Below are 14,659 nucleotides of genomic sequence, written 5' to 3' on the forward strand. Positions count from 1 at the left end.
ACACCCTGACTCAACATTTAAGTGTCCCCTGAGTCAGGGCGTGACAGTACCCTCCCCCCCCCAAAGGTGCGGACTCCGACCGCACAATATAAACATAACAGGGTAGGGGCCGGGTGGGCATTCCGCCTCGGAGGCGGATCCGGCTCGGGGCGTGACGACCTCTCACTCTCCGCCTCCCTGTTGCGCCCCTGGTCTGGTCTGGACCTTGGCGCGCTGCTTCCCCTCTCCTTCCTCCCACGATACGCCAGGCCCTGTCTGGACCCTGGTGTGGGAGACCCCGAACCTGGAGAGGGGCTGACGTCATGGTCTGGACTGGAGCCGCTGACCGGAGCTGGACTGGATACCGGTGGAGCGGACTGCTCTGGCTCCGGAGTGGCTTGGTGCGAGGAGCAGGAACAGGTCGGGCCGGGCTGGTGACGCGCAACACTGGCTTGGTTCGAGGAGCAGGAACAGGCCGGGCCGGGCTGGCGACGCGCACCACTGGCTTGGTACGAGGAGCAAGAACAGGCCGGGCCGGACTGGCGACGCACACCACTGGCTTGGTGCGAGGAGCAGGAACAGGCCGGGCCGGGCTGGCGACGCGCACCACTGGCTTGGTGCGAGGAGCAGGAACAGGCCGGGCCGGACTGTGGACGCGCACCACTGGCTTGGTGCGAGGACTGGCGACACAGTACGTAGCTCCGCATTACACGGAGCTTGCCCAGTCATACGCTTCCTCGCGTGAGTATGGGGAGTTGGCTCTGCTCTAACCCTAGGCTCCGCCAACCACCCAGTGTGCCCCCCCTCAAAATGTTATTGGGGCTGCTTCTCGGGCTTCCTCCTCGACCGGCCTCCTCCGTGTTGCCGTTGCTCCTCTCCTGCCTGGGCATCTACCTTAGCCCATGGTCCTTTCCCCCGAATATCTCTTCCCATGACCACAATTTGCCCACCTGTGACATGGCTATTCGCTCCGCCTGGGCACGCTGCTTGGTCCTCGTTTGGTGGGATCTTCTGTCACGTTCGTTGAAGGACGGGACGGACCAAGGCGCAGCGTGATATGCGTACATGTTTATTAACCTTAAACACACGACAAAACAACAAAGGAAACGAAACGTGAAGTCCAAGGTAGAACACACAACATACCTTACACGGAACAAGATCCCACAACCATCTAGTGCCAATAGGCTGCCTAAGTATGATCCCCAATCAGAGACAACGAGCGACAGCTGCCTCTGATTGGGAACCACACCGGCCAACATAGAACTACACATACTAGAATACAAACATAGAAAATGCACAACAAACAATATACACACCCTGACTCAACATTTAAGTGTCCCCTGAGTCAGGGCATGACACCCACTGACAAAGAAATGATCAGTCTATAATTTTAATGGTAGGTTTATTTGAACAGTGAGAGACAGAATAACAACAAAAAAATCTAGAAAACGTATGTCAAAAATGTTATAAATTGATTTGCATTTTAATAAGGGAAATAAGTATTTGACCCCTCTGCAAAACATCCCTTAGTACTTGTTGGCAAAACCCTTGTTGGCAATCACAGAGGTCAGACGTTTCTTGTAGTTGGCCACCAGGTTTGCACACATCTCAGGAGGGATTTTGTCCCATTCCTCTTTGCAGATCTTCTCCAAGTCATTAAGGTTTCGAGGCTGACATTTGGCAACTCGAACCTTCAGCTCCCTCCACAGATTTTCTATGGGATTAAGGTCTGGAGACTGGCTAGGCCACTCCAGGACCTTAATGTGCTTCTTCTTGAGCCACTCCTTTGTTGCCTTGGCCGTGTGTTTTGGGTCATTGTCATGCTGGAATACCCATCCACGACCCATTGTCAATGCCCTGGCTGAGGGAAGGAGGTTTTCACACAAGATTTGACGTTACATGGCCCCGTCCATCGTCCCTTTGATGCGGTGAAGTTGTCCTGTCCCCTTAGCAGAAAAACACCCCCAAAGCATAATGTTTCCACCTCCATGTTTGACGGTGGGGATGGTGTTCTTGGGGTCATAGGCAGCATTCCTCCTCCTCCAAACATGGCGAGTTGAGTTGATGCCAAAGAGCTCCATTTTGGTCTCATCTGACCACAACACTTTCACTTAGTTCTCCTCTGAATCATTCAGATGTTCACTGGCAAACTTCAGACGGGCATGTATATGTGCTTTCTTGAGCAGGGGGACCTTGCGGGCGCTGCAGGATTTCAGTCCTTCACGGCGTAGTGTGTTACCAATTGTTTTCTTGGTGACTATGGTCCCAGCTGCCTTGAGATCATTGACAAGATCCTCCCGTGTAGTTTTGGGCTGATTCCTCACCGTTCTCATGATCATTGCAACTCCACGAGGTGAGATCTTGCATAGAGCCCCAGGCCGAGGGAGATTGACAGTTATTTTGTGTTTCTTCCATTTGCGAATAATCACACCAACTATTGTCACCTTCTCATCAAGCTGCTTGGCGATGCTCTTGTAGCCCATTCCAGCCTTGTGTAGGTCTACAATCTTGTCCCTGACATCCTTGGAGAGCTCTTTGGTCTTGGCCATGGTGGAGAGTTTGGAATCTGATTGATTGATTGCTTCTGTGGACAGGTGTCTTTTATACAGGTAACAAACTGAGATTAGGAGCACTCCCTTTAAGAGTGTGCGCCTAATCTCAGCTCGTTACCTGTATAAAAGACACCTGGGAGCCAGAAATCTTTCTGATTGAGAGGGGGTCAAAAACTTATTTCCCTCATTAAAATGCAAATCAATTTATAACATTTTTGACATGCGTTTTTTCTGGATTTTTTGTTGTAGTTATTCTGTCTCTCACTGTTCAAATAAACCTACCATTAAAAATTATAGACTGATCATTTCTTCGTCAGTGGGCAAACGTACAAAATCAGCAGGGGATCAAATACTTTTTTCCCTCACTGTATAGGGAATACATTTGGGAAATAGGGGAGGGGGGATGGACAAACAATCCTCATAGTATTAAATTTCTGTCACCTGTCTGTGCTTCAAATCAGTGTCAGGTATCAGTGATATAGGTTTAAATCAAGACCTTTCCTACTAATGTATTATGGAACAGGTATTAAATCTACGTGGACATGTAGCCTACTTTAAATGTGGAAATGCTGATTCGATGCAAAGCCTCTCTGCTACTGTAGCAGGTGTAGGGCTGTGGTGGTCATGACATTTTGTCAACCGGTGATTGTCAAGCAAATAACTGACAGTCTCACGGTAATTGACCGTTAATTAACATAAACACATTTAGCATCTCCTGGCTTCCACACATAGCCTACAAGCCACTGATGCAGACGTTTGGAACATCTATATTTAAAAAAGTCTAATAAATCCATTTATATTATATAGCCTACACCATCACAAAAAATCCATTATTTATTTTAGATAGGTCTAAAGAAACATAATATGAAGAAAATGTAGTCTATTTCAGAAGAACAGAATAGTATACTCTGAGTTGTCCTTGTTAGGCCCTGATCTGTCTATGCCATATGGCTGTAGGCTACCCTAGTTCATTTAGCAGACAAGATGTGCTTAGAATTCCGTGGCATTATTTTTTATTATTTTATAGTATGAAAAATACAATTGAACGCTGCTGGATAAAATAGAAAGGATGTGGCTATTCTTTGTTGAGCGGTTAACAAAGAAACAGGTCCTCCTATATGCTTAATTTAAGTTATTTATGCCACTTTAGTTGTGATACAAATGTTGGGCTATACTGTATGTTTAGATTTTTTTATACATTCTAAGGCTGCATGATGCGACTCCAATGATGTTTTGAAAAAAGTCGCATGAAAGGCATGAGCTCTGCTTTGTTTCTTGCACAGGCTGCACACACTTCATCAGTCACTCATTCACAATTTGACAAGCACTTGATAATACCTCAAATTTCCCGGCAGCATCCACCCTGTGTGGCGGTAATGCCCCCTAAAATAATCTGTTGTGCCCTTGGGCTGAATAAAATAATTCCCTTCACCCGGCTGCATGCTCCTCTTACTCACATGGCTCTCTCAGATATCTTAATTCTTATTAGCCAATGCCCATCACGTGATCGTGTCCTTCCCACAGGCATCTCAGCTCCGAAGTACGCTACTAGTGAAGACAGACACATCGGGGATGCAACTGCACCCGTCCTTGTTATCGAATTACGAGACACATATTGAAGATGTTAGAAGAACTGTCCACATTTATTTTTCATCAGCCAACAAGATAAGTAGGCCTACCGAACAACAAAAGCACTAGCCTATGTCAATCTACTATCCCCCATAGTACAAAAGTTGACCTATTCTAATGGTCAACTTGAAATAAATATTCCAGACATAGTCTGGGATAGTTGTGGGATGTGATAGATCCCAAATTAATACAACCACTCGCATCAAAACATTTTTTTTAAACAATGAGGCTGATGCAACAGATCAGAACGTTTGGCTTAAAATGTTGATAAACTATTTGCATATTTCTTCACATTTTAAGCACAGCAATGCCCACACAGCATTAGGCTATAAGTGCAAATGTTCCAAAATCCAATCAATTGCGGGAAAACACCAATCTCAAAAGTGACCGCAAATGTGATTATGCATGCAATGCTTTAACATAAAGGTGCATTTGAAACTCAAGTGCCACCTATGTATGCCAGTTAGGCTCTACACTGGTTGTAAAGCAGATTCATGTGCTTAATTAAAAAAAGTTATTTGGCCACTTTAGTTGTGATACAAACCTTATCAAAACATTTAGGCCTATGGGCTAGGCTACATGAAGTGTGCAACTATGATTTGAAAAAGCAGCAAAAAAAAGGCATCCGCTGTTTCTTGCCGTACTGCACAACGGCTGGGCATCATTCACAAGTGATAGGCTAATATTGTCACCCATCAGACTATTCTGGATTTAATCTTGTCTTTACATACAGTACCAGTCAAAAGTTTGGACAAACCTACTCATTCAAGGGTTTTTCTTTATTTTTACTATTTTCTACATTGTAGAATAATAGTAAAGATATCAAAACAGTGAAATAACACATATGGAATCATATAGCAACCAAACAAGTGTTAAACAAATCAAAATATATTTTACATTTGAGATCTTTCAAATAGCCACCCTTTGCCTTGATGACAGCTTTGCACACTCTTGGCATTCTCTCATTTGATTCGTTTAACACTGATTCCATGTGTTATTTCATAGTTTTGATGTCTTCACTATTATTCTACAATGTAGAAAACAGTAAAAAATAAATAAAAACCCTTGAATGAGTAGGTGTTCTAAAGCTTTTGACCGGTAGTGAATGTGAAATTAGTTTTGATGTAGAATGGACCATTATCATGCACCTGTCTCAGAACAGGGGCATGGGAAAAAATACATGTCATCTAAACATTAAATAGCGAATAGATTATGCTTTTCCCGTGGTTCATTTTCATGCCAGCCAGGTTGGCTATACTCCTGTTGTAAAGTGAAGAAATGTGCTTAATATTAGGAATGTTGAGAAATAAATATTGTGAGCCTGTAGAAAGCTGATGGTATCCTCCTCTTTTTAATAGAGGCCATCAAATCTCTGTTTTCTCACACAATTGCATAGCCTATAGAAATGTTTGGTTTGATTTTCGAAAACATTTGCATTGATGTCAGAGTGGTTAGAGGGACAATAGAGTTATGTGTACCAGGCAGTTAGCAAGTTTGGTAGGCTACTAATGAACATCAGCAGCATCAGAGCTTGGAGAAGCCCAGTTACCGTGACTAAACGGTCACATGGAATTTGACTGCGGTCATGACTCGTGACCGCCGGTGTGGCGGTAATGCAGTGACCGTAACAGGCCTAAGTAGTTCTCTAAAACTCCCCAGTCCTAAGAAATCACACAGTTGTTTTTGCCTCCAGCCAGCATTGATCGAGCTGTGGACGCCTCACAGCTTCTTTTAATAATTCAAATTCCTCCATTCAAAGGGAACGGGTATGAACAGACGAAACAGACGAAGAGGAAAGTGCATGTTTGAGTGCCTATCTGTAGTCATCATGAAGCTGCATACTTTCATCCAGGGCCATGATTCATCCATCCTTTTATCAATCCCCCAGTTCAGGGCTATTTGTGCTGATGTCTTAGTGGTACAGAGAGATGGGTATCACTATCCATCACATACTGCATGTTCTGAACTGTACAGCAACTAACAGGACTCTGTCTCTGTTGTGTCATTGTGTTCACAGGCAGCAGAGAAGCCCAAGCCCAGAAGTACACCTCTCAGGTAAGTGCCAGATCATGTTGAACTGGCGGTTTTGTGTTGAAGTGTCTCTGTGAAGCATATTGTATTGTATTGGATGACATCCTGTTCTTTGCATAAGCGGTTGCAAATGATCAGTTCTGAACACATATCTGTAATCAGTGACTGTTTATATCACACTTCTGTCATTGCAAACAAGCTGTGATTGTCTCAGACCATTGCTCCGTATAGTTTAATTACATGTATCTTTCTCTGGTGTGTTGTAATTGTGAAAATACATGATTTGGAGTGCGTGAAGATGTATATTTTCAGCATAATGACATTACTACAGAGAGAAACAGGCATGGGCTAAGTATAGAAATGTATAATTGCCCGCTGTATACACACACAACTATGGGATGTGATCCAAGAATATGTGGCTGTTGTTCATAAATAATAATTGTGTAAAAAAAAAAAGGAGCACAGAGGATGTACTAAATTTAAATACTGTCAGCATTTTATTTTATAGGTTTAGATATTATATGACCCTCAGTCCTGAAGCAGTTATTCTCCCCTGTGTGGAGCAGAGCGTCGCAGGTAGAGTAGACACCTTTCCTGGGCGCGCCAGTATGAGTGCATTAATATGCATTTCGCAGTAGATGTATGGGTGTTCTATCATCTCTAATCATGGGAGTATTATGGCTGCTGTGTGAATGGGCTCATTTAAGAAAGGCAGAGTGAAACATGGCCTGCAGCTCTTTCTCAAAAAGGGACTCTGGGACTGGAGATGCTGCGAGCACTCCCCCGGCCATGCCCCCCCGGAACACCATACACACACTCATGTGCGCTCACACACACTCATTCCTCTCACACAAGCTAGCTCACACAGCCCCCTACTAGTACAACACACCGTCTCCAAGTACCACACACAGCTCCCCCTACCGCAGACAGCTCCCCCTACCACACACAGCTCCCCCTACCGCACACTGCTCCCCCTACCACACACAGCTCCCCCTACCGCAGACAGCTCCCCCTACCGCACACAGCTCCCCCTATCGCAGACAGCTCCCCCTACCACACACAGCTCCCCCTACCACACACAGCTCCCCCTACCGCACACTGCTCCCCCTACCGCACACAGCTCCCCCTACCACACACAGCTCCCCCTACCGCACACTGCTCCCCCTACCGCAGACAGCTCCCCCTACCACACACTGCTCCCCCTACCACACACAGCTCCCCCTACCACACACAGCTCCCCCTACCGCACACAGCTCCCCCTACCACACACAGCTCCCCCTACCACACACAGCTCCCCCTACCACACACTGCTCCCCCTACCACACACAGCTCCCCCTACCACACACAGCTCCCCCTACCGCAGACAGCTCCCCCTACCACACACAGCTCCCCCTACCGCAGACAGCTCCCCCTACCGCACACAGCTCCCCCTACCACACACAGCTCCCCCTACCACACACAGCTCCCCCTACCGCAGACAGCTCCCCCTACCGCACACAGCTCCCCCTACCACACACTGCTCCCCCTACCACACACAGCTCCCCCTACCGCACACAGCTCCCCCTACCGCAGACAGCTCCCCCTACCGCACACTGCTCCCCCTACCGCACACAGCTCCCCCTACCACACACAGCTCCCCCTACCACACACAGCCCCTTAGTACCATGTAGTAGCCCCCCATGACCACTTATAAACCCCCACTACATCATGTTCATACAATCCCCAATCACTGTTCAGCCCCCTACTACCTTATAACAGCTCTCAGGGAACAGAAAATCATTAATCAGGTCGGTTTTAGAAAAGGGAGATCAACCACTCAGAAAATGTTAAGACTCTCAGAAAGCATTTTAAGAGATAACAAAAAATAAAAATCCTTGCCGTGTTTTTTGACATAGAGAAGGCCTTTATTAAAACAAAAACAAAAATCCAGAGCTTCCTTACACAGCGGAAAATAAACATCAAGGTTGGTTCATTATTCTTCACGCCCTTCAGACCTGAGGCTCAGGGTCCTACAAGCTGCCGTCCTGCCTACTCCTGTTTTTAATCTACATCTCTGATATTTATTACACTCCCCCTACAGTTGGGAATTTTTTTAACCAGGTAAGCCAGTTGAGAACAAGTTCTCATTTACAACTGCGACCTGGCCAAGATAAAGCAAAGCAGTGTGATAAAAACAACAACAACACAGAGTTACATATGGAATAAACAAAAACGTACAGTCAATAACACAATAGAAAATCTATATTACAGTGTGTGCAAATGTAGTAAGTTATGGAGGTAAATCAATAAATAGGCCATAGTGCAAAATAATTACACTGGAGTGATAGATGTGCAGAAGATGATGTGCAAATAGAGATACTGGGGTGCAAATTAGCAAAATAAATAACAATGTAAATAACAATATGGGGATGAGGTAGTTGGGTGGGCTAATTACAGATGGGCTGTGTACAGGTACAGTGATCGGTAAGCTGCTCTGACAACTGATGCTTAAAGTTAATGAGGGAGATAAGTGTCTCCAGCTTCAGAGATTTTTGTAGTTCGTTCCAGTCATTTGCAGCAGAGAACTGGAAGGAATGGTGACCAAAGGAGGTGTTGGCTTTGGGGATGACTAGTGAGATATACCTGCCGGAGCGCATACTATGGGTGGGTGTTGCTATGGTGACCAATGAGCTAAGATAAGGTGGGGATTTGCCTAGAAGTGATTTATAGATGACCTGGAGCCAGTGGGTTTGGTGACGAATATGTAGTGAGGGCCAGCCAACGAGAGTGTACAGGTCACAATGGTGGGTAGTATATGGGGGTTTGGTGACACAACGGATGGCACTGTGATAGACTACATCCAATTTGCTGAGTTGAGTGTTGGAAGCTATTTTGTAAATGACATCGGCGAAGTCAAGGATCGGTAGGATAGTCAGTTTTACAAGGGCATGTTTAGCAGCATGAGTGAAGGAGGCTTTGTTGCGAAACAGAAAGCCAATTCTAGATGTAACTTTTGAATGGAGATGCTTAATGTGAGTCTGGAAGGAGAGTTTACGGTCTAACCAGACACCTAGGTATTTGTAGTTGTCCACATATTCTAAGTCAGTCCTGCCGAGAGTAGTGATTCTAGTCGGGCAGGCGGGTGCAAGCAGCATTTAGTTTTACTAGCGTTTAAGAGCAGTTGGAGGCCACGGAAGGAGTGTTGTATGGCATTGAAGCTCGTTTGGAGGTTTGTTAACAGTGTCCAATGAAGGGCCAGATGTATATAAAATGGTGTTGTCTGCGTAGAGGTGGATCTAAGAGTCACCAGCAGCAAGAGCGACATCATTGATATACACAGAGAATAGAGTCTGCCCTAGAATTGAACCCTGTGGCACCCCCATAGAGACTGCCAGAGGTCCAGACAACAGGCCCTCTGATTTGACACATTGAACTCTATCTGAAAAGTAGTTGGTGAACGAGGCGAGGCAGTCATTTGAGAAACCAAGGCTATTTAGTCTGCCAATAAGAATGCGGTGATTGACAGAGTCAAAAGCCTTGGCCAGGTCGATGAAGACGGCTGCACAGTACTGTCTTTTATCAATCGCGGTTATTATATCGTTTAGGACCTTGAGCGTGGCTGAGGTGCACCCATGACCAGCTCGGAAACCAGATTGCATAGCGGAGAAGGTACGGTAGGATTCGCAGTGGTCGGTGATCTGTTTGTTAACTTGGCTTTCAAATACTTTCGAAAGGCGGGGTAGGATGGATATAGGTCTGTAACAGTTTGGATCTATAGTGTCACCCCCTTTGAAGAGGGCGATGACCGCGGCAGCTTTCCATTCTCTGGGGATCTCAGACGATACGAAAGAGAGGTTGAACAGGCTAGTAATAGGGGTTGCGACAATTTCGGCAGCTAATTTTAGAAAGAAAGGGTCCAGATTGTCTAGCCCAGCTGATTTGTAGGGGTCTTGATTTTGCAGCTCTTTCAGGACATCAGCTATTTGAATTTGGGTGAAGGAGAAGCGGGGGGGCATGGGCAAGTTGCAGCGGAGGGTGCAGAGCTGGTGGCCTGGGTAGGAGTAGCCAGGTGGAAAGCATGGCCAGCCGTAGCAAAATGCTTATTGAAATTCTCGATTATCGTAGATTTATCGGTGGTGACAGTGTTTCCTAGCCTTAGTGCAGTGGGTAGCTGGGAGGAGGTGCTTTTATTCTCTATGGACTTTACATTGTCCCAAAAAATTTTGGAGTTAGTGCTACAGAATGCACATTTCTGTTTGAAAAAGCTAGCCTTTGCTTTCCTAACTGATTGTGTATATTGGTTCCTGACTTCCCTGAAAAGTTGCATATCGCGGGGGCTTTTCGATGCTAATGCAGTACGCCACAGGATGTTTTTGAGCTGGTCAAGGGCAGTCAAGTCTGGGGTGAACCAGGGGCTATATCTGTTCTTAGTTCTGAATTTTTTGAATGGGGCATGCTTATTTAAGATGGAGAGGAAAGCACTTTTGAAGAACATCCAGGCATCCTCTACTGACGGAATGAGGTCATAATCCATCCAGGATACCCGGGCCAGGTCAATTAGAAAGGCCTGCTTGCTGAAGTGTTTTAGGGAGCGTTTGACAGTGATGAGGGGTGGTCGTTTGACCGCGGACCCATTACGGATGCAGGCAAGTGATCGCTGAGATGCTGGTTGAAGACAGCGGAGGTGTATTTAGAGGGTAAATGAGTCAGGATGATATCTATGAGGGTGCCCATGTTTACGAATTTAGGGTTGTACCTGGTAGGTTCCTTGATAATTTGTGTGAGATTGAGGGCATCTAGTTTAGATTGTAGGACGGCCGGGGTGTTAAGCATATCCCAGTTTAGGTCACCAAGCAGTACAAACTCTGAGGATAGATGAGGGGCAAGCAATTCACATATGGTGTCCATGGCACAACTGGGGGCTGAGGGGGGTCTGTAGCAAGTGGCAACAGTGAGACTTATTTCTGGAAAGGTGGATTTTTAGAAGTAGAAGCTCAAACTGTTTGGGCACAGAACTGGATAGTATGATAGAGCTCTGCAGGCTATCTCTACAGTAGATTGCAACTACGCCCCCTTTGGCAGTTCTATCTAGACGGAAAATGTTGTAGTTGGGGATGGACATTTCTGAAGCCAGGTTTCAGACACTGCTAGAACATCAGGGTTGGCAGAGTGTGCTAACGCAGTAAATAACTCAAACTTGGGGAGGAGCCTTCTGATGTTAACATGCAAGAAACCAAGGCTTTTACGGTTACAGAAGTCAACAAATGATAGCGTCTGGGGAGTAGGAGTGATACTGGGGGCTACAGGGCCTGGGTTAACCTCTACATCACCAGAGGAACAGAGTAGGAATATAATAAGTATACGGCTAAAGGCTTTAAGAACTGGTTTTCTAGTGCGTTGGGTACAGAGAATAAACAGGGCAGATTTCCGGGCGTTGTAGAATAGATTCAGGGCATTATGTACAGACAAGGATATGGAAGGATATGAGTACAGTGGAGGTACACCTAAGCATTGGGTAACATTGAAAGAGATAGCATCACTGGAGGTACCGATTGAGCTGGTCTCCGCGTGTATGGGGGGTGGGACAAAGAAGCTATCTGAGGCAGGTTGAGCGGGACTGGGGGCTTTACAGTGAAATAGTACAATAACAACTAACCCAAACAGCAATAGACTAGGCATATTGACATGGGAGAGAGGCATAAAGCAGTCACAGGTGTTATTCGAGAGGGCTAAGACAACAACTGGTAATGGCGACGAAAGTTTGGGCTGAGGCTAAACAGATAAACAGGATGGGGTACGGTGTAAAGGAACAGTCCAGCGGACATCAGATGTGTAGCTGAGTGATCATAAGGTCCAGTGAACAGCAATAGGTAAGTACGGGAGCAGTTCGTAGGCTGCTACAGCACAGGCAAGCAGGAGGCACGGCTGTTGATTGCGCGTGCTAGCGGGCCGGTGCTAGCAGATGGATCTTCATGGTCGTCGCAACGGGAAGCCTGTTGAAACCACATCAGACGATTACGTCGGCAGACCAGTCGTGATGGATCGGCGGGGCTCCGTGTCGACACTAGGAGGTCCCGACCGGTTGACAGAGAGGTGGATGGGATGGGCCTGGCTCGAGGCTAGCTCAAGGCTAACTGGTACTAGCTTTGGGACAAGTGGTGATTAGTGGTGATTAGCCAACAACAACATCCATTCAGTTGCAGCTAGCTAGTTGTGATGATCCGGTGTTAAGGTCCAGTGATTCAGTGATTCCGGCAGAAAATCCTAAATGCTCTGGGTCAATAACACGCTGTGCAGACTGGCCGATAATTGTCCAGGCTAGAGCTGGCTGGTAGGTAGTGCAGGTCACGGACAGTGGTGAAGACCGCTAACGGTGGCTAATAGCAATAGCTAATAGCAAGTAGCTAGTTAGCTGGCTAGCTGGCTAGTTTCAGCCGTGTGTTCTTGATAAAAGGTATGAAGAAATAATAGAATCTGTTCCACATTGGGTGAAGCGAGTTGCAGGAAAGTATATTTAGTTAAGGATGGAAAGTGAGATAGAGAAATATATACGAAAAAATACCAAAAAAAATAAAAAAATAAAGGCTATTTACACGAGGACACAACATAATACACGAACGCACTGCTATGCCATCTTGGATCATCATCCATGCACCCACAAAAAGCAGCTAAGAAGCTCCAGACCTGTATAGACGAAATTGAAAAGTGGCCCAAAATGTTGCGTATCTAACTAGACCCAACAACAACACAATATGTCTTCTTTAGTAAAATAAACAATAAAAATTCTAAATTGCCACTCACACTGACACTGTATGGACAACATCTGAAGATTGAGAAGACAGCTAAATTCCTGGGGGGTCGCATTCCAGCATGACATGAAGTGGACAACCCGCATTGCAAACATTGAAACAGTTGAGGGGAAAATAATCAACCACCTGAAAGCCCTGTGGGGGAGGAGTACCGGAGCAGCGCCAACAACTGTATTGAAAGTGTACCAAAGCTACATCAGGCCTGTCTTCGAATACTCCTCCCGGCCTGGATAACCACATCAACACAACAGAAACACAAGCTACAAATAATCCAGAAAACAGCAATAAGAGCAGCCTACCGCCTCCCTAAATACATCCCTGAAACCTACTTTCACGAAATCTCTGGTCTGAAATCAATCAACGAGCACCTGGACCTGTTGGGACAGAAATACATTCACAAAGCAAAAGACAAACCATCACTGAAGAAAACAATAGAATAAGCAATACACTACCAATACATTCCTCTCTCCACCATATTGAGAAATACCTAACCCAAACCCTACCCCTTACCCTAACCCAGGTTTGAATCCAAACCCCAGCCTCCTTCCCTAAATTTGAACTGTGTTTTATGTCTTTTTTGATATACACTGCTCAGAAAAATAAAGGGAACACTTAAACAACACAATGTAACTCCAAGTCAATCACACTTCTGTGAAATCAAACTGTCCACTTAGGAAGCAACACTGATTGACAATACATTTCACATGCTGTTGTGCAAATGGAATAGACAACAGGTGGAAATTATAGGCAATTAGCAAGACACCCCCAATAAAGGACTGGTTTTGCAGGTGGTGACCACAGACCACTTCTCAGTTCCTATGCTTCCTGGCTGATGTTTTGGTCACTTTTGAATGCTGGCGGTGCTTTCACTCTAGTGGTAGCATGAGACGGAGTCTACAACCCACACAAGTGGCTCAGGTAGTGCAGCTCATCCAGGATGGCACATCAATGCGAGCTGTGGCAAGAAGGTTTGCTGTGTCTGTCAGCGTAGTGTCCAGAGCATGGAGGCGCTACCAGGAGACAGGCCAGTACATCAGGAGACGTGGAGGAGGCCGTAGGAGGGCAACAACCCAGTAGCAGGACTGCTACCTCCATCTTTGTGCAAGGAGGAACAGGAGGAGCACTGCCAGAGCCCTGCAAAATGACCTCCAGCAGGCCACAAATGTGCATGTGTCTGCTCAAACGGTCAGAAACAGACTCCATGAGGGTGGTATGAGGGCCTGACGTCCACAGGTGGGGGTTGTGCTTACAGCCCAACACCGTGCAGGACGTTTGGCATTTGCCAGAGAACACCAAGATTGGCAAATTCGCCACTGGCGCCCTGTGCTCTTCACAGATGAAAGCAGGTTCACACTGAGCACATGTGACAGACGTGACAGAGTCTGGAGACGCCGTTTAGAACGTTCTGCTGCCTGCAACATCCTCCAGCATGACCGGTTTGGCGGTGGGTCAGTCATGGTGTGGGGTGGCATTTCATTGGGGGGCCGCACAGCCCTCCATGTGCTCGCCAGAGGTAGCCTGACAGCCATTAGGTACCGAGATGAGATCCTCAGACCCCTTGTGAGACCATATGCTGGTGCGGTTGGCCCTGGGTTCCTCCTAATGCAAGACAATGCTAGACCTCATGTGGCTGGAGTGTGTCAGCAGTTCCTGCAAGAGGAAGGCATTGATGCTATGGAC

At 46.3% G+C, this 14,659-nt stretch overlaps 1 protein-coding gene across 1 annotated transcript in view; it reads left to right on the plus strand.

The window, feature by feature from the left end:
* The window catches only part of aff2 (AF4/FMR2 family, member 2), a gene marked incomplete at its 3' end in the record, with an annotated part of 168,969 nt that overhangs the window by 110,389 nt on the left and 43,921 nt on the right, over positions 1–14,659 (plus strand). The window contains exon 10 of the mRNA XM_084150056.1: positions 6,178–6,215. Within this exon, the coding sequence (XP_084006182.1) occupies positions 6,178–6,215 (38 nt within the window). The remainder of the gene's footprint in view (positions 1–6,177; positions 6,216–14,659) is intronic.

Source organism: Coregonus lavaretus (genome assembly GCF_964263955.1).
Source record: "Coregonus lavaretus genome assembly, chromosome: 32".
Taxonomy (NCBI): domain Eukaryota; kingdom Metazoa; phylum Chordata; class Actinopteri; order Salmoniformes; family Salmonidae; genus Coregonus; species Coregonus lavaretus.